Below are 20,405 nucleotides of genomic sequence, written 5' to 3'. Positions count from 1 at the left end.
GTAGTAAGTTAAGTTCCTCGGCGTACACATCACAGACAAACTGAATAGGTCCACCCACACAGACAGCATCGTGAAGAAGGTGCAGCAGCGCCTCTTCAACCTCAGGAGGCTGAAGAAATTTGGCTTGTCACCAAAAGCACTCACAAACTTCTACAGATGCACAATCGAGAGCATCCTGTCGGGCTGTATCACCGCCTGGTACGGCAACTGCTCCGCCCACAACCGTAAGGCTCTCCAGAGGGTAGTGAGGTCTGCACAACGCATCACCGGGGGCAAACTACCTGCCCTCCAGGACACCTACACCACCCGATGTCACAGGAAGGCCATAATGATCATCAAGGACAACAACCACCCGAGTCACTGCCTGTTCACCCCGCTATCATCCAGAAGGCGAGGTCAGTACAGGTGCATCAAAGCTGGGACCGAGAGACTGAAAAACAGCTTCCATCTCAAGGCCATCAGACTGTTAAACAGCCACCACTAACATTGAGTGGCTGCTGCCAACACACTGACACTGACTCAACTCCAGCCACTTTAATAATGGGAATTGATGGAAATTGATGTAAATGTATCACTAGCCACTTTAAACAATGCTACCTAATATGTTTACATACCCTACATTATTCATCTCATATGTATACATATATACTGTACTCTATATCATCTACTGCATCTTTATGTAATACATGTATCACTAGCCACTTTAACTATGCCACTTTGTTTACATACTCATATGTATATACTGTACTCGATACCATCTACTGTATCTTGCCTATGCCGCTCTGTACCATCACTCATTCATATGTCTTTATGTTCACATTCTTTATCCCTTTACACTTGTGTGTATAAGGTCGTTTTGGAATTGTTAGCTAGATTACTTGTTGGTTATTACTGCATTGTCGGAACTAGAAGCACAAGCATTTCGCTACACTCGCATTAACATCTGCTAACTATGTGTATGTGACAAATCAAATTTGATTTGCTTCCTACAGAGCCCCAACACAGCAACATAATTAGACCCAACCCAATAATGAGGAAAACAAAAAGAGATTTACTTGACACTGAAAGAATTCACAAAAAAACAAAGAAAACTACAATGCTATTTGAGAGGGGAGAGGTGGAGAGAGAGAGACACACAGGGGAGGTGGAGAGAGAGACAGGTGGAGGTGGAGAGAGATAGACGGAGGGAGAGAGAGAGTGGGAGTGCGTGAGGGGACGAGGGGAGATGGGGTAAGAGAGGGAACAGGGGGAGTTGATCCAAAAGAACGTTTGGCTCCAAAGGCTGCAAATACAGTAAAACACACACACACTGTAGTCCACATTCACTGATGCACTACTAAAAGTGAACCACTCTTATCAGTATTTATTGAGGGGTCAGAAGGATGCTGCTCTGTCTGCTGTGTTCTCCTGCTGTCCCCTGGCATCCTGCAGCGTCACAGTCCCAGACGGGGTGGGGTGTGGTGTGTGTGTGACTGGTGTTGGTGTAGTCCCTCTTGGGGGAGGTCTAACTCCAGCTGCTGGCCCGGGAAACTCTTGGACTCCTTCACTGGAACACACACATGCATTATCAGTAATATGACAAAATACTATTAGCATCACTAATATTATGACAAAATACTATTAGCATCAGTAATATTATGACAAAATACTATTAGCATCAGTAATATTCAGTAGTACCAAGTAATATTCAGTAAAATTCTGTAATACTCAGTAATATGCAGTAGTATTATTCACAGCTGTTGATGGGTCTCTTCTTTTCACGGTTAAAGGAGGAGGAGTAGGTGGAGTCAAAGTAGTGAGAGAACTGTGAAAGAGAGGAATGGACAGATATCAGGGAGGTGGAAGAAATAAATACTATGGCCATAAGTATGTGGACACCCCTTCAGTGACCGCCTGCAGGGAGAATCTTTGTAGCGGGGCAGGGGAAAAAGAGGGAGGAGCATCGGCCTAGTCACATTAGAATGGGTGGGAGATGAGGAAATGTTGGACAGGCAAGGAGCCATGACTGAGTCAAATAGGAATCCTGGCTTAATGAAGTGGTGATTAAAGAGCTCAGCCATGTGCTTCTTGTCAGTAACAACCACATCATCAACATTAAAGGACATGGGCAGCTGTGAGGAGGGTTTATTCTTCAGGTCTGTAACCATATTCCAGAACTTCTTGGGGTGAGACCCACAGAGAGAGAAAGTAACTACCTTTGACCTTCCGGATAGCCTTAGTGCACTTATTTCTCATTTGCCTGAACAAGAGCCAGTCAGCCTGAGTATGCGTGGCTGAGCCTTTTGCCAAATGCGATTCTTGAGGTGGAGTAACTCTGCAAGATCACGGTCGCACCAGGGGCTGAACCTGTTTTTAATTCTAATTTTCTTCAATGGGGGCGTTTGTTAACAATACCACTGAAAATATCAAAAAAGAAGGTCCAGGCGTCTTCGTCAGAGGGGATCAAGCTGATTCTATACCAATTTACAGAGGCCAGTTCATGAAGGATGTTTTTTTACCAAGCGTCTATTACAAAATCAGGACAGGTTGTGTCACTGATCCGCCATCACGAACACAGGCTGTAAAACAGTGATCACTAAGGTCATTACAGAAAACACCAGACTGATACCTATCAGGAATATTTGTGAGGATAACATCGAGGAGAGTAGCCTTTTCTGGGTGAGAGCTTAGGTCAGGTAAGATACAGGCTGGGGCTGATGGAGGACGATTAACACCCAGCAACAGTCAACAAATAACTATTTGAAAGTTTAATGCTTAAAACCAGAAAATCTAATTGTTTGAGGACAGACTTGGTGGAGACGACCGAGCACTGAAGGTGATCCTTGGTAAAGATTGCCACTCCTCCACCTTTGGAAGATCCGTCTTGCCGAAAAAGGTTATAACCAGAAAGGTTAACATCAGTATTCAAAACACTCTTCCTGTCACTTTCTGTCCATCGTTCGTATGTGTTTTCCTTGTTTTAGTGTTGGTCAGGACGTGAGATGGGTGGGCATTCTTTGTTGTGTGTCTGGTTTGTCTATTTCTATGTTTGGCCTGATATGGTTCTCAATCAGAGGCAGGTGTTAGTCATTGTCTCTGATTGGGAACCATATTTAGGCCGCCAGTCTGCCAGGATCTGCCAGAACTGCCAGTCGGCCAGGATCTGCCAGTCAGCCAGGATCTGCTAGTCAGCCAGGATCCGCCAGTCGGCCAGGATCTGCCAGTCAGCCAGGATCAGCCAGTCAGCCAGGATCAGTTAGATCAGCCATTCAGCCAGGATCTGCTAATCAGCCAGGATCCGCCAGGCCGCCAGTCTGCCCAGCGCCGCAAGTGCTGCCAGTCTGTCCAGCGCCGCAAGTGCCGCCAGTCTGCCCAGCGCCGCCAGTGCCGCCAGTCTGCCAGGATCCGCCAGTCTGCCAGGATCCGCCAGTCTGCCAGGATCCGCCAGAACTGCCAGTCGGCCAGGATCTGCCAGTCAGCCAGGATCTGCTAGTCAGCCAGGATCCGCCAGTCGGCCAGGATCTGCCAGTCAGCCAGGATCAGTTAGATCCGCCATTCAGCCAGGATCCGCCAGAAGTGCCAGTCGGCCAGGATCCGCCAGTCTGCCAGCATCTGCCAGTCGGCCAGGATCTGCCAGCCGGCCAGGATCTGCCAGTCAGCCAGGATCCGCCAGAAGTGCCAGTCGGCCAGGATCCGCCAGTCTGCCAGCATCTGCCAGTCGGCCAGGATCTGCCAGCCGGCCAGGATCTGCCAGTCAGCCAGGATCCGCCAGTCTGCCAGGATCCGCCAGTCTGCCAGGATCCGCCAGTCTGCCAGGATCCGCCAGTCTGCCAGGATCCGCCAGTCTGCCAGGGTCCGCCAGTCAGCCAGGATCCGCCAGTCTGCCAGGGTCCGCCAGTCAGCCAGGGTCCGCCAGTCAGCCAGGATCCGCCAGTCAGCCAGGATCCACCAGTCAGCCAGGATCCGCCAGAAGTGCCAGTCAGCCAGGATCTGCCGGAACCACCAGCCAGCCAGGATCTGGTAGATCCATCAACCTGTCTGAGCTTCCTCTCACTCCTGAGCTTCCTCTCACTCCTGAGGTTCCTCTCACTCCTGAGGTTCCTCTCAATCCTGAGCTTCCTCTCACTCCTGAGCTTCCCCTCGGTCCCGAGCTTCCCCTCGGTCCCGAGCTACCTCAGTCCAGTGGGGCCCATTGTTAGGTTTCCTAGGCCAAGGTTAGCGGCGAGGGTTGCCACTCAAGGGACACTAAGGAGGTGGACTAAGACAATTATGGAGTGGGGTCCACGTCCAGCGCCAGAGCCGCCACCACTGAGAGATGCCCACCCAGACTCTCCCCTATAGGTTTAGGTTGTGCGTTCGGAGTCCGCACCTTGGGGGGGGGTTCTGTCACGTTCTGTCCATCGTTCGTATGTGTTTTCCTTGTTTTAGTGTTGGTCAGGACGTGAGCTGGGTGGGCATTCTATGTTGTGTGTCTGGTTTGTCTATTTCTATGTTTGGCCTGATATGGTTCTCAATCAGAGGCAGGTGTTAGTCATTGTCTCTGATTGGGAACCATATTTAGGTAGCCTGTTTTGTGTTGGGTTTTGTGGGTGATTGTTCCTGTCTCTGTGTTTTGCACCAGATAGGGCTGTTTTTGGTTTTCCACGTTCATTGTTTTGTAGTGTTCATGTTTATCCGTGTTTATTAAACATGAGTCAATATAACCACGCTGCGTTTTGGTCCTCCTCTACTTCACCACAGGAAAACCCTGACACTTCCTTAACCACGTCTCAGTAATGACCAACACATCTGGATTGGAGCTGTGAACCCACACTTTCAATTGGTACATTTTAGGTAATAAGCTTCTAATGTTAACGTGCAGAAAACCCAGGCTTTTATGAGAGCACAAATCAGTGAAGCAAATAGCGCACAAGTCAGAATTGGGGCTAGCAACAGATGGGCCAGGGTGTACATACACATTCCCAGATATCATCAGCAGTAAAACAATCAAAGCACGGCAGAGGACAGGGAGATCTCTGCAGTGTTGATTTATGACATCTGAATGTGCATCAGATGGCAACAAGATCATATTGTACAGCAATTTCACCAGGTAACATGAATACGAGAGGTGGTTAGAATAGGATGGGAGGCCAAGAGTCTGTGTAACCAATAGAGAGTCAGAGTCCCGAGGGTGGGAACAAACAGTCTATCCCATGGTTAGGTAAACAAGAATGTTCATCGTCAACAAAGCATTCAGGAGCCCTGAGGCAAATGGTATAAAAAACAGAATGAAAAAAAAATACTTGGAGCTGGCCATTGTAAGTTCAGAGTCACTCGCCCCAACAGTGTCTGTGTGCTGGAGGCGAGCGAAAGCGGAGTGTGGTGGGGGTACCTGTACCAGACAGGGGGAGACAGGCCAGGGAGAGAGGGGTGAGTGTGGTGGAGGTACCTGTACCAGACAGGGGGAGACAGGCCAGGGAGAGAGGGGTGAGTGTGGTGGGGGTACCTGTACCAGACAGGGGGAGACAGGCCAGGGAGAGGGGTGAGTGTGGTGGGGGTACCTGTACCAGACAGGGGGAGACAGGCCAGGGAGAGGGGTGAGTGTGGTGGAGGTACCTGTACCAGACAGGGGGAGACAGGCCAGGGAGAGGGGTGAGTGTGGTGGAGGTACCTGTACCAGACAGGGGGAGACAGGCCAGGGAGAGAGGGGTGAGTGTGGTGGGGGTACCTGTGCCAGACAGGGGAGACAGGCCAGGGAGAGAGGGGTGAGTGTGGTGGGGGTACCTGTGCCAGACAGGGGAGACAGGCCAGGGAGAGAGGGGTGAGTGTGGTGGAGGTACCTGTGCCAGACAGGGGGAGACAGGTCAGGGAGAGAGGGGTGAGTGTGGTGGGGGTAGCTGTACCAGACAGGGGGAGACAGGAGAGGGCAGATGGTGAACAGAGAGAGGGTGAGTGTGGTGGAGGTACCTGTACCAGACAGGGGGAGACAGGAGAGGGCAGATGGTGAACAGAGAGAGGGGTGAGTGTGGTGGGGGTACCTGTACCAGACAGGGGGAGACAGGCCAGGTAGAGAGGGGTGAGTGTGGTGGGGGTACCTGTGCCAGACAGGGGGAGACAGGCCAGGTAGAGAGGGGTGAGTGTGGTGGGGGTACCTGTGCCAGACAGGGGGAGACAGGAGAGGGCAGACAAGGTACATATCGCCAGATGGAATCCAAGCAGCAGTGTAGTAGGCAACGGGAGTAGGCGTCACACCCACTAGGGAGAATTACTTCTGGAGGCAGATCTCTTGTAGAACATGCCAGTGGACGGTCTCTGAACAGTGGGAGAGGGCTTCAAGGCCTCTGGATTTGGGTGGGTAGCCTGTGAGACTCCTGACATTTGTTGTGCTCAAAGGCTTCGACACAGCTCACTTCACACCTCAGTACTAATTGAAGTTGTATCTGTTCCGTCTCAGTTCCATGTTGGATGGTGTCCTCCGGTCTCTGCTGTTTACAGGCCACAGCACCCTCTGTACAGCTTGGACAAAAGGAATCCTCGGTAGTAGTAATCCTTCCAGGTAATATTGTCTAAAATGAGTTTGTAGGTTTGGAGTTTTGATCTGGAGTGAAGGTTATGCTGTATATGTCCAAGCTTATCTAACTCCAAATCTATCCTTTCGTAAAGAAATATGCAGCTGTGTCTCTCTCTCTCCCCCTTCCTCTGTCTGTAGTGAAAATACATTTCACAATTAAACTTTTAACAAGGCACACCTGTTAATTCAAATGCATTCCAGGTGACTACCACATGAAGTTGGTTCAGAGAATGCAAAGCTGTCAAGGCAAAGGGTGGCTACTTTGAAGAATCTCAAACATAAAATACATTTTGATTTGTTTTTGGTCACTACATGATAACACTACGTGTTATTTCATAGGTGGAGGTCTTCAGTATTATTCGACAATGTAAAAAATAGTACAAATAAATAAAAACCCTTCAATGAGTAGGTGTATCCAAACTGGTAATGTATAAAATTGAGCACACAGCCATGCAATCTCCATAGACAAACATTCACCCCACATTCTGACATTTTTGTCCCCCCCTGTTTTAACATTGCAATGTGATACAAAAAAGGATCTGCTTTCGGACCATGCGGACACCTCCGAGTGGTCGGGTGGGCTGTTTGGAGAAGTCCGTTGACTGGATTTAGGACCAAGGACACCACAGAGCAGGCTGACAGGCTGTGTGAAGGCAAAGCTTCTGGAAGGCTGGCTGGACCAGCACGGGAGAGTTCAGCAAAGTTCAGTGTGTGTGTTGCACTCTTTCACTGAGTTGTAAAAGCAAGCAGAGCAGAAACTAGCTACTCTTTAGTTGACTGATGTAGCTGGCAAGGTAACTGCTGTTTAACATAAGCGTCATTTAACATTAGGCCATCATTGAAAATAAGAATTGGTTCTTAACTGACTTGCCTAGTTAAATAAAGGTAAAATAAAATTTTAAAAATAACATTTAAAAAAAACAAAAGTAGTGTTTTTATTCACAGTGCTGAGCTCGTATTCTAACTGTCATGTAATGTTAGCCAATGTTTCATACCCTCTCGAATGAGGTGAATGAATAAGCTACGCTAGCTAGTAGCTACCACAGCCAGGTCAGCTCTAGCCTCTAGATATCGGTCAGATAGCATTAATAGCCACGTCATATCACTAACAGCTGTTGTTTGTATGGACATTTTTGTAGCCTTTGTTTTGACCCATAATTGAACTTGACTAGCTTTCTCCAGTTGTGCCAAATATATATATATGAGAGAGAGAGAGAGAGAGAGAGAGAGAGAGAGAGAGAGAGAGAGAGAGAGAGAGAGAGAGAGAGAGAGAGAGAGACAGAGAGAGAGAGAGAGAGAGAGAGAGAGAGACAGAGAGAGACAGAGAGAGAGAGAGACAGAGACAGAGAGAGAGAGAGAGAGAGACAGAGACAGAGAGAGCCAAAAGTTTAACGTTAGCTATTATTTTTCTTTTGCCTCAATCACACTAGACCTGAATTAAATGTTGAAAACATCAACCAGAAGATTGATATTCTGACATTTCTTCAGTGCAATGAGTTTTATTAGTCAGTATGGCAATGTAACATTATTGATCTGTCAGTTTCCCTAGCTAGTTCCCTACTTTTCACACGGACAGTAAAACAGCTCTGACATAACAGGCCCATTTCTTCATCCCGTCCACATTTTCATACTGCACTCCTCCTTTCTGTCCGACTCCCATCCGCTACCGGTCCCAAACCCAACAACTGGTTCCAAACCCAACTGCAGTCCAGCATTGTTATTGTAGGCTATGTGACGCAGCTCACCTGCCAGCCAGGGTCCCAGCTCACCTGCCAGCCAGGGTCCCAGCAATTTTATGCCTTATTGTCACTATCAAATGTGCAAAAATAACTTCAGAAATAGTTTAAATTCCCAGAGATTCTCACATGGTCCTTACATTGTAATAGAGGTGTCAGGTAGCCTAGTGGTTAGAGCGTTGGGCCAGTAACCAGCAGGTAGCCTAGTGGTTAGAGCATTGGACCAGTAACCAGCAGGTAGCCTAGTGGTTAGAGCGTTGGGCCAGTAACCAGCAGGTAGTCTAGTGGTTAGAGCATTGGGTCAGTAACCAGCAGGTAGCCTAGTGGTTAGAGCATTGGACCAGTAACCACCAGGTAGCCTAGTGGTTAGAGCGCTGGGCCAGTAACCAGCAGGTAGCCTAGTGGTTAGAGCATTGGACCAGTAACCAGCAGGTAGTCTAGTGGTTAGAGCGTTGGACTAGTAACCAGCAGGTAGGCTAGTGGTTAGAGCATTGGGCCAGTAACCAGCAGGTAGCCTAGTGGTTAGAGCATTGGACCAGTAACCAGCAGGTAGTCTAGTGGTTAGAGCGTTGGACTAGTAACCAGCAGGTAGGCTAGTGGTTAGAGCATTGGGCCAGTAACCAGCAGGTAGCCTAGTGGTTAGAGCATTGGACCAGTAACCAGCAGGTAGACTAGTGGTTAGAGCGTTGGACTAGTAACCAGCAGGTAGGCTAGTGGTTAGAGCATTGGGCCAGTAACCAGCAGGTAGGCTAGTGGTTAGAGCATTGGACCAGTAACCAGCAGGTAGACTAGTGGTTAGAGCGTTGGACTAGTAATTAGAAGTTCCCCCCACTAACCTGATTAGTCTAACTTGTAAAGGTAGGAGTCTGATGTGAAGGAAGGAGTCTAACCTGTGAAGGAAGGAGTCTAACCTGTGAAGGAAGGGGTCTAACCTGTGAAGGTAGGGGTCTAACCTGTGAAGGTAGGGGTCTAACCTGTGAAGGAAGGGGTCTAACCTGTGAAGGAAGGGGTCTAACCTGTGAAGGAAGGAGTCTAACCTGTGAAGGAAGGGGTCTAACCTGTGAAGGAAGGAGTCTAACCTGTGAAGGAAGGGGTCTAACCTGTGAAGGAAGGGGTCTAACCTGTGAAGGAAGGGGTCTAACCTGTGAAGGAAGGAGTCTAACCTGTGAAGGAAGGGGTCTAACCTGTGAAGGAAGGGGTCTAACCTGTGAAGGAAGGAGTCTAACCTGTGAAGGAAGGGGTCTAACCTGTGAAGGAAGGGGTCTGGCTTTCCGGTATTGAGTGATGTCTTTTTGTTGTTCGACCCAGTTACCAATCAGAGTCCTGGTACCATATCCGTCCTCACTGGTTCCGCAGCGCCAGCCGTACTGATGGAACTTGTCCTCCGGCCGAGCGTCGCTCCATACCTCACTCTGCCCAGACGCACGCAGCATGTAGTGGAACGGAGGAGAGGAGAAGGTCCATGGGAACGGCATCCTGCTGCGAGGGAGACAAGGGTAGTACATGAGTGAGTGAATACAATATTTTATTGCCTAAAAATACGCAAATCAGTTATATAACACATCAACCATTATGGTTGTGAAGTCTGGTTGTGAGGTTCACTCACCAACCAAGAATTCACAAAATGGGACAAATACCAAATTGAGACTGCATGCAGAATTCTGCAAAACCATCCTCCGTTTACAACGTAAAACACCAAATATTGCATTCAGAGCAGAATTCCCACTAATTATAAAAATCCAGAACAGAGACATTAAATTCTACAATTACATAAAAGGATGCGATTCTCAAACCTTTCCTAACAAAGCACTCACCTATAGAGAGAGATGCACCTGGAGAAGAGTCCCCTCAGCCAGCTGGTTCTGAGGCTCTGTACACAAACAGACTCCACAGAGCCCCAGGACAGCAACATAATTAGACCCAACCAAATTATGAGAAAACGTAAGCATTTCAACCTGGCTATATGGTCTCACTCTCAGTAGCTGATGTGAGTAAGACTTCTAACCCACTGAGAGACCAGCAAAAATGGACTTTTCATTTATCTGCATGTTCAGGCCTTATGGTAAAACACTTCATTGTGAGGCTAAATATGTTATTTTCAGGACACCAGGGCTACAAGTAGAACACAACATTTTACATAAACAGTTGCATTCATGAGTTTTATTGACAAATATCAATATATACTGTATAGGGAGCAGCATTTTCACTTTTGGATAAATAGCGTGCCCAATTTCAACTTCCTGCTACTCATGCCAAGAATAAGATATGCATATTATTAGTAGATTTGGATAGAAAACACTCTGAAGGTTCTAAAACTGTTTGAATCATGTCTGTAAGTATAACAGAACTTATGTAGCAGGCAAAACCCCGAGGACTAACTGTTCAGAATGTTTTTTTTAGGTCTCTGTTCAGTGAGTTCTTATTGGCAAACGATATTTCGGATACTACCACTTCCACTGGATGTCACCAGTGTTTGGAATTTGGTTGAGGTTATTCATTTGTGCAATGAAGGAGTGGGGCCAACTAGGAACTGCGTAACACTGTTGAGAGTTGCGCAAGACTTGAAAAGTAACTTGCTTGGTTGTTTTCCTGTGATTGAACACAGACCCGTCTTCAATTTGATCGATTAACGTTTAAAAATACCTAAAGTTGTATTACAAAAGTAGTTTGAAATATTTTGGCAAAGTTTATTGGCAACTTTTGAAACATTTTGTAGTGACGTTGCGCATTTTGGAAGCTGTTTTTTCTGGACCAAAGCGCCAAATAAATGGACATTTTGAATATATATTGTAACGCTTTTGATTTGAGGTTATTATTTATAGGGGTGCCAGGTAGGTTGTGCCTACCAGAGAAAACATTGGTTTCTCCTTTTGGTTTGGGTGGGAATGAGTCCCATCTGGTCCGTCAAGTCTACACCAATACAAAGGGCTTATGTAAAAGTCCAATTACCCAATTTTTTGTGGGAAGCTTGTGGAAGGCTACCAAAAATGTTTGACCCAAGTTAAACAATTTAAAGGCAATGCTACCAAATTCAAAGTTATTCATTTACATAAAGCCATTGGTGAGGCAGCTGAGAAATAGTGTATTTTTTCTGCAATTCCTTAGATCAGTCTCAAACCTGCCCCACCTATCCCATGCAGTTCAAACCACAATTTAAAAATAAAAAAAATGTGGCTTGTTAAGTGTTCTGCCTTACAACAATAAATATAATAACTAATAAAATGTTATTTAGTACTACAATGATGTTAACTAACATTATATGATTACTAAAATAGTTTCATCTCCCGTCTGGATTACTGCAACTCGCTGTTGGCTGGGCTCCCTGCCTGTGCCATTAAACCCCTTCAACTCATCCAGAACGCCGCAGCCCGTCTGGTGTTCAACCTTCCCAAGTTCTCTCACGTCACCCCGCTCCTCCGTTCTCTCCACTGGCTTCCAGTTGAAGCTCGCATCCGCTACAAGACCATGGTGCTTGCCTACGGAGCTGTGAGGGGAACGGCACCTCAGTACCTCCAGGCTCTGATCAGGCCCTACACCCAAACAAGGGCACTGCGTTCATCCACCTCTGGCCTGCTCGCCTCCCTACCACTGAGGAAGTACAGCTCCCGCTCAGCCCAGTCAAAACTGTTCGCTGCTCTGGCCCCCCAATGGTGGAACAAACTCCCTCACGACGCCAGGACAGCGGAGTCAATCACCACCTTCCGGAGACACCTGAAACCCCACCTCTTTAAGGAATACCTAGGATAGGATAAGTAATCCCTCTCAACCCCCCCCGCCCCTTTAAGATTTAGATGCACTATTGTAAAGTGACTGTTCCACTGGATGTCATAAGGTGAATGCACCAATTTGTAAGTCGCTCTGGATAAGAGCGTCTGCTAAATGACTTAAATGTAAATGTTTCTAATAGTGTTCTAGTCCACCCTACCCTAGAATTAGGGTTAGGGTTAAGGGTAAAATAGGTTATACATAGGGTTAGAGTTTCTGTATAGCCCTTTGTAACATCTGCTGATGTAAAAAGGGCTTTATAAATACATTTGATTATTAGGTTTAGGGTTTTTAAGGTCTTCTCTGGTTACTTCATACCTCATTTGCGACTAGGCTCATAATCTGAAGTTGAAACTGCGTCAGACCTACAAATCAATGAGCTTGACCTATCCATTTTGCTTACAACGCAATGAACCTGCACAGTATTCGCTCAATTCGCCGCCGACCAACAACGATTTCGACGCATATCAAATTATCCATCGGCCATTTAGAAACAACAAATCGTCAGTGTATTTCTTAATTAAAAAATGTAATCACATCTTGAAAAAGAGTACAGGGACATGCGTTTTCTTTATGTTTAGACATTTTTTCTGAAATAAAATATGGTTAACTATGACCAAAAAATGTTTACCGTTTGAACACTTTGCGCCAGCCATCGATAGATATGTTGGTCAACACAACGTGTACCCACCCAGGTGAACAATGAGTTTGCACATCAAGTAGCTGTAACCCTGTTAATGATACATTATATGATGTAATCGTACGAGTTGAAGGTGTCTGGCCACCGCGAAGCAGACATTGTGACGCAGAATAAAGACCTGGGAAAAGAGCGTCCTGAAGGCAGTTGTTTCCACGGAGTTCAACACAACTAATAGGGAGCTGGCAGTTTGAATAATGCCATAAAACAAGTCCTGTTTTTCAGCAGCTACTTCAAAACTACACCAAACAGCTGGGACATATTGTAATTTTATGAAACTGGGCTCCACGGCAGATGCAATGAACTAGTTTGTTGTAAAGTGTCCAGCCTAATCATATCTAAATATCCTACTAACAAATAGCCTTGCTGTAATTCACATCTCAATGGCAAGGAGAACAAGAGTGCACGATCACACACACACGCAGGCCCCAGTAGAAACTGGACCATATTTTCCAAACAGTAAACCGAATTTCCACCCAGGAATGTGTAAATGTCCCTTTTGACCGGGATAAACGGTACAACGTGATGTATTTAGTTGGTAATGGCCTAAAGTAAATATCTACATTTCTACCTACATACTTCTTACCTGCTGACAGCGTGAACTGGACAGAACTCCTGCACGCTCCTTTATTGTCAAGCGTTTCCTTGGCGATGTGACACAACCAGCCGTCCACATAAGCCCTATGGGTGCCTTCGTAAATTTACAGTTTCAAAATTTAAAAGTGATTTTATTTTTTATTTCATTAACAACAAATCAAGATTACAATATATACAGTTAAATATATATATTTTATTTTTAAAAAACATATATATATACATACATACACATACATTCCTAAAACCTTTCTCACTTGGAATAAGTATTATAACGAGCCTGGGTTTATAGGCGCGGATATCGACTCCGCGTTTTGAACATACTTTTGGGGCACATTCGATAGCGCGCCGGACATCGGTCTACCTGCTTCCTGCCTGTTTCATTACATTGGTCTCAGAAGTGATCGGACCTTGCATCCACGAACATGCGTGTCCTCTGCTGGTGAGCGCGTTCCTATAAGATGTTGAGTCACAAACTAGCGCAAGGACGCCCTCTGAAAGGAGAGAGTTGTGTAACGATCCTGGGTTTAAAAGCGCATATATCGTCGACTCTACCTTAGCCATATACATTTAAACTCAGTTTTTCACCATTTCTGTCTTATAATCCCAGTAAAACAATTCCCTGTTTTAGGTCAGTTAGGATCACCACTTTATTTTAAGAATGTGAAATGTCAGAATAATAGTAGAGAGAATGATTTATTTCAGCTTTTTATTTCTTTCATCACATTCCCAGTGGGTCAGAAGTTTACATACACTCATTTAGTATTTGGTAGTTTGCCTTAAAATTGTTTAACTTCGGTCAAACGTTTCAGGTTGCCTTTCACAAGCTTTCCACAATAAGTATATGTGAATTATTGCCCATTCCTTCTGACAGAGCTGGTGTAACTGAGTCAGGTTTATAGGCCTCCTTGCTTGCACACGCTTTATGATGGCCACTCCAATACCTTGACTTTGTTGTCCTTATGCCATTTTGCCAGAATTTTGGAAGTATGCTTGGGGTCATTTTATTTATTTATTTTACCTTTATTTAACCAGGTAGGCTAGTTGAGAACAAGTTCTCATTTGCAACTTTGACCTGGCCAAGAAAAAGCATAGCAATTCGACACAAACAACAACACAGAGTTACACATGGAGTAAACAACAGTTACACATGGAGTAAACAACAACACAGAGTTACACATGGGATAAACAAAACAGTCAATAATACAGTAAAAAATAAAACAAAAAGTCTATATACAGTGAGTGCAAATGAGGTGTGTTAAGACAATAAATAGGCCATGGTGGCGAAGTAATTACATAGAGTACAGTATATACATATGAGATGAATAATGTAAGGTATGTAAACAAGATGCAGTAGATGGTACAGAGTACAGTATATACATATGAGATGAATAATGTAAGGTATGTAAACAAGATGCAGTAGATGGTACAGAGTACAGTATATACATATGAGATGAATAATGTAAGGTATGTAAACAAGATGCAGTAGATGGTATAGAGTACAGTATATACATATGAGATGAATAATGTAAGGTATGTAAACAAGATGCAGTAGATGGTATAGAGTACAGTATATACATATGAGATGAATAATGTAAGGTATGTAAACAAGATGCAGTAGATGGTATAGAGTACAGTATATACATATGAGATGAATAATGTAAGGTATCTCAGCAACATGACAGTAACTCTGCATCGTGACAGTAACTCTGCATCGTGACAGTAACTCTGCAACAAGTCTATCTCAGCAACGTGACAGTAACTCTGCATCGTGACAGTAACTCTGCATCGTGACAGTAACTCTGCATCGTGACAGTAACTCTGCATCGTGACAGTAACTCTGCAACGTGACAGTAACTCTGCACCGTGACAGTAACTCTGCACCGTGACAGTAACTCTGCACCGTGACAGTAACTCTGCATCGTGACAGTAACTCTGCATCGTGACAGTAACTCTGCATCGTGACATTAACTCTGCATCGTGACAGTAACTCTGCACCGTGACAGTAACTCTGCATCGTGACAGTAACTCTGCATCGTGACAGTAACTCTGCATCGTGACAGTAACTCTGCACTGTGACAGTAACTCTGCACCGTGACAGTAAATCTGCAACGTGACAGTAACTCTGCATCGTGACAGTAACTCTGCAACAAGTCTATCTCAGCAACATGACAGTAACTCTGCAACATGACAGTAACTCTGCAACAAGTCTATCTCAGCAACATGACAGTAACTCTGCAACAAGTCTATCTCAGCAACATGACAGTAACTCTGCATCGTGACAGTAACTCTGCATCGTGACAGTAACTCTGCATCGTGACAGTAACTCTGCAACAAGTCTATCTCAGCAACATGACAGTAACTCTGCATCGTGACAGTAACTCTGCATCGTGACAGTAACTCTGCATCGTGACAGTAACTCTGCATCGTGACATTAACTCTGCATCGTGACAGTAACTCTGCACCGTGACAGTAACTCTGCATCGTGACAGTAACTCTGCATCGTGACAGTAACTCTGCACCGTGACAGTAACTCTGCACCGTGACAGTAACTCTGCATCGTGACAGTAACTCTGCATCGTGACAGTAAGTCCAACTCAGCAACATGGCAGTAACTCAGTAACATGACAGTAACTATGCAACATGACTAGAGGTCGACCGATTAATCGGAATGGCCGATTAATTAGGGCCGATTTCACGTTTTCATAACAATTGGAAATCTGTATTTTTGGGCGCCAATTTCCGATTATTATAATTTTTTTATACCTTTTATTTAACTAGGCAAGTCAGTTAAGAACACATTCTTATTTTCAATGACTGCCGAGGAACTGTGGGTTAACTGCCTTGTTCAGGGGCAGAACGACAGATTTTCACCTTGTCAGCTCAGGGGATCCAATCTTGCAACCGCACAGTTAACTAGTCCAACTCTCTAACCATGGCACTCCACGAGTAGCCTGCCTGTTACGCAAATGCAGTAGAAGCCAAGGTAAATTGCTAGCTAGCATTAAACTTATCTTATAAAAAACAATCAATCATAATCACTAGTTATAACTACTAATCCAGTTTAGCAGGCAATATTAACCAGGTGAAATTGTGTAATTTATCTTGCGTTCATTGCACGCAGAGTCAGGGTATATGCAACAATTTAGGCTGCCTGGCTCATTGCGAACTAATTTGCCAGAGTTTTACGTAATTATGACATACATTGAAGGTTGTGTAATGTAACAAGAATATTTAGACTTAGGGATGCCACCCGTTAGATGAAATACCGAACGGTTCCGTATTTCACTGAAATAATAAACGTTTTGTTTTCAAAATTATAGTTTCCGCATTCGATCATATTAATGACCAAAGGCTCGTATTTCTGTGTGTTATGTTATAATTAAGTCTGATTTGATAGAGCAGTCTGACTGAGCAACAGCAGGCCCGTAATAAACAACACTTTTGTGCGTTTCACCAGCAGATCTTCGCAAGCACAGCGCTGTTTATGACTTCAAGCCTATCAGCCTAATGGCTGGTGTAACCAATGTGAAATGGCTAGCTAGTTAGCTGGGTGTGTGCTAATACTGTTTCAAACCCCACTCGCTTTTAGATTTGGAGTAGTTATTCCCCTTGCGCTGCAAGGGCCGCGGCTTTTGTGGAGCGATGGGTAACGATGCTTCGAGTGTGGCTGTTGTCGATGTATTCCTGGTTCGAGCCCAGGTAGGGGCGAGGAGGGGGACGGAAGCTATACTGTTACACTGGTAATACTATAGTGCCTATAAGAACATCCAATAGTCAAAGGTATATGAAATACAAATGGTATAGAGAGAAATAGTCCTATAAATACTATATTAACTACAACCTAAAACGTCTTACTTGGAATATTGAAGTCTCATGTTAAAAGGAACCACCAGCTTTCATATGTTCTCATGTTCTGAGCAAGGAACTGAAACGTTAGCTTTTTTTACATGGCACATATTACATGGCACATATTTTACATGGCACACATTACTTTCTTCTCCAACACTTTGTTTTTGCATTATTTAAACCAAATTGAACATGTTTCATTATTTATTTGAGGCTAAATTTATTTTATTGATGCTTTATATGAAGTTAAAATAAGTATTGTTGTAATTGTCATTATTACGAATAAAAAATGGGGGGAAAAAAATTGGCCGGGTAATCGGTATTGGCTTTTTTGGTCCTCCAATAATCGGTATCGGTGTTGAAAAAAAATCATAATCGGTCGACCCCTAAACATGACAGTAACTCTGCAACATTTTTGTCTAAACTTTTGAAGAGTACTGTAAATAAATTATTTCATCAAAAGTATAAAGTATTTCCAAATCAAATCAAATGTATTTGGTCACATACACATGGTTAGCAGATGTTATTGGTCACATACACATGGTTAGCAGATGTTATTGGTCACATACACATGGTTAGCAGATGTTATTGGTCACAGTCACATGGTTAGGAGATGCTATTGGTCACATATACATGGTTAGCAGATGCTATTGGTCACATACACATGGTTAGCAGATGCTATTGGTCACATACACATGGTTAGCAGATGCTATTGGTCACATACACATGGTTAGCAGATGTTATTGGTCACATACACATGGTTAGCAGATGCTATTGGTCACATATACATGGTTAGCAGATGCTATTGGTTAGCAGATGCTACTGTGAGTGTAGACAGTAATCCTTGTGTAACAGTATTACTTTAAACCGTCCGCACGAACCTGGGACCCTCTGCACACATCAACAACAGTCACCATCGGAGCATCGTTACCCATCACTCCACAAAAGCAAGGGGAACTACTACTTCAAGGTCTCAGAGCGAGTGACGTCCCAATTGAAACGCTATTCAGCGCACCACCGCTAACTAAACTAGCCGTTACACTTGTGCTTTTAGTTCCGACCATGCAGTAATATCTAACAAGTAATCTAACAATTTCACAACATCTACCTTATACACACAAGTGTAAAGGAATGAATAAGAATATGTCATCAACTGTCTCTCAGCTCCTCAACATGATAATCTGCTTCCTGGCCATGTTTTATGATTTATCAACTCTCTCCACGTTGGCTCAACATTCCTCCCTACTTTTTGTTGAATTATGAGACGGAAAGGACACCATAATATACACACCTCCTCGTGGCTTCTTGCTTAATTGTAGCTTTCAGGGAAGTCCAGAACAGCACGCAGTCTACACTAGTTAACTTGCCATCACTAAACATGGCGGTGCCTTTTGCCATAAAACACCATATTGAGGACAAGGCGAGGCACGGGAGCGCCAGTAGTAGACATGGCGGCTAAGGGGGGTAAGCAAAAAACGCGACGAGTCAGTAGACAAGATGCTAATAACAGCGGGAATCTACTGAGCGAAACCCGGGTGCAGAGAGAGGAGAAGGCCGGAGAGGAGACCAAAAACCCCGACACACGGACTGAGTGAGTACAGTACATGTTTCCGGTAGTGATAGCCAGCTTCAGGTCCAGGAGATGCTATTGGGTCAATGCTCAGTTAGCTGGCTAATGTTGGCTCACTGCACTGTCAGTGACAACCAACCCATATGTTGCTAAACGTGAGTATTGCTTGTGAAACATTGCGTTTATACAGGACGTGTTTTAAGTTAGTTGTATCAGCCAGTCTCGAAGCTAATTAGCCACAGTCAGTAGTTAGCTATCTTCATCTCTGTCACTCTTCTTCAGTTTATTTATTCTGTCTGCCGCTGCTTCCATCTACACTGAATTTAGCTGCAGCCAGCCGACCCTTCTGACAAATACACTTCTTTCTTCTTCTCTGACAGACACAGCTTCTACAGTTGGTCTTGTAACTCAGAGGTCAGTGTGTATTTATTTGTACCTAGTCCAGTCAGACTCGAAGAGCGCATTAAGGATGACGTTTTCCAAGTGACGCTCCACACTGCGCATGCTCCGTGTTATGAGCCCCTCCATATTACTTGGAGCCCACAGAGATGATCTTCAAATGAAATGAAATTGTATTAGTCACATGCGCCGAATACAACATACGAGCCCCTAACCAACAATGCAGTTTAAAATAAAATATATATGGATAAGAATAAGAGAGAAAAGTAACAAGTAATTCAAGAGCAGCAGTAAAATGACAATAGCGTCAATGTGCGTGGGCACCGGTTAGTTGAGGTAGTATGTACATGTAGGTATAGTTATTACAGTGACTATGCATAGATGATAACAATAGAGCGCTGCAGTGGTGTAAAGAGGGTGAGGGAGGCAATGCAAATAGTCTGGGAAGCCATTTGACGAGATGTTCAGGAGTCTTATGGGTAGAAGCTGTTTAGAAGCCTCTGGGACCTAGAATTGGTGCTCCGGTTCAGCTTGCCGTGCGGTAGCAGAGAGAACAGTCTATGACTAGGGTGACTGGAGTATTTGACCATTTTTAGGGCCTTCCTCTGACACCTCCTGGATGGCAGGAAGCTTAGCCCCAGTGATGTACTGGGCCATTCGCACTTCCCTCTGTAGTGCCCTTGCGGTCAGAGGCCGAGCAGTTGCCATACAAGACAGTGATGCAACCAGTCAGAATGCTTTCAATGGTGCAGCTGTAGAAACTGTTGAGGATCTGAGGACCCATGCCAAATCTTTTCAGTCTGCTGAGAGGGAATAGGTTTTGTCGTGCCCTCTTCACGACTGTCTTGGTGTGCTTGGACCATGTTAATTGTATTTTTTTAGGGGTGGATCATTGTAATTGTCTGCATTATTTCCAATCCCCCATGTCTTTTTTTGGTAAATATATATATACACACACACCCATACATTTTTTTATTTTTTATTCCACCTTTATTTAACCAGGTAGGCTAGTTGAGAACACCTTTATTTAACCAGGTAGGGCAGTTGAGAACACCTTTATTTAACCAGGTAGGCCAGTTGAGAACACCTTTATTTAACCAGGTAGGTTAGTTGAGAACACCTTTATTTAACCAGGTAGGCCAGTTGAGAGCACCTTTATTTAACCAGGTAGGCCGGTTGAGAACACCTTTATTTAACCAGGTAGGCCGGTTGAGAACACCTTTATTTAACCAGGTAGGCCGGTTGAGAACACCTTTATTTAACCAG

General features: G+C 44.8%; 2 protein-coding genes across 10 annotated transcripts in view; one reads left to right on the top strand and one right to left on the bottom strand.

Annotated features, from left to right (window-relative positions):
* Positions 1–1,031: 1,031 nt before the first annotated feature.
* Positions 1,032–18,752, bottom strand: lg02h11orf1 (linkage group 02 C11orf1 homolog). Of its 8 annotated transcripts, none has more exons than XM_046331091.1 (5): positions 13,314–13,518; positions 10,080–10,135; positions 9,492–9,744; positions 1,735–1,804; positions 1,032–1,541 (listed from the first exon to the last, which is right to left on the bottom strand). In XM_046331091.1, coding segments are annotated over exons 1-5 (471 nt in total). In that variant the 5' UTR covers positions 13,404–13,518; the 3' UTR covers positions 1,032–1,539. The 8 variants fall into 8 exon arrangements, with proteins under 8 accessions (XP_046187047.1, XP_046187039.1, XP_046187006.1 ...); XM_046331083.1 differs by having other exon boundaries at positions 1,032–1,546; positions 1,708–1,804; positions 13,314–13,512; XM_046331050.1 differs by having other exon boundaries at positions 1,032–1,546; positions 13,314–13,443.
* alg9 (ALG9 alpha-1,2-mannosyltransferase) overlaps positions 16,268–20,405 on the top strand; it is a 47,206-nt gene continuing 43,068 nt past the window's right edge. The window contains exon 1 of one of the 2 annotated variants that reach the window (XM_046331038.1): positions 16,268–16,307. Coding sequence is in view for 1 of the 2 variants with exons in the window: in XM_046331029.1 (XP_046186985.1) it covers positions 18,619–18,761 (143 nt within the window). In the remaining variant the exon portion in view is untranslated. Of the gene's footprint in view, positions 16,308–18,260; positions 18,762–20,405 lie in introns of those variants that run through there. The other variant, XM_046331029.1, reaches the window with a different exon arrangement.

Source organism: Oncorhynchus gorbuscha, linkage group LG02 (genome assembly GCF_021184085.1).
Source record: "Oncorhynchus gorbuscha isolate QuinsamMale2020 ecotype Even-year linkage group LG02, OgorEven_v1.0, whole genome shotgun sequence".
NCBI classification, from domain to species: Eukaryota; Metazoa; Chordata; class Actinopteri; order Salmoniformes; family Salmonidae; genus Oncorhynchus; species Oncorhynchus gorbuscha.
Note: the sequence above shows the minus strand (reverse complement) of the source record. Positions and strands in the feature narration are given on the sequence as shown.

Bases quoted from the DNA above. Each gene is read 5' to 3' on its own strand.
- lg02h11orf1 (XM_046331050.1), bottom strand. From the start codon at position 13,403: ATGTGGACGGCTGGTTGTGTCACATCGCCAAGGAAACGCTTGACAATA. The intron at 1,805-9,491 runs GTTAGACTCCTT...TCTCTTTCACAG, and splicing joins TTAGACCCCTTCCTTCACAG to TTCTCTCACTACTTTGACTC. The intron at 1,547-1,734 runs GTGAATAATACT...TGTGTGTTCCAG, and splicing joins GAAGAGACCCATCAACAGCT to TGAAGGAGTCCAAGAGTTTC.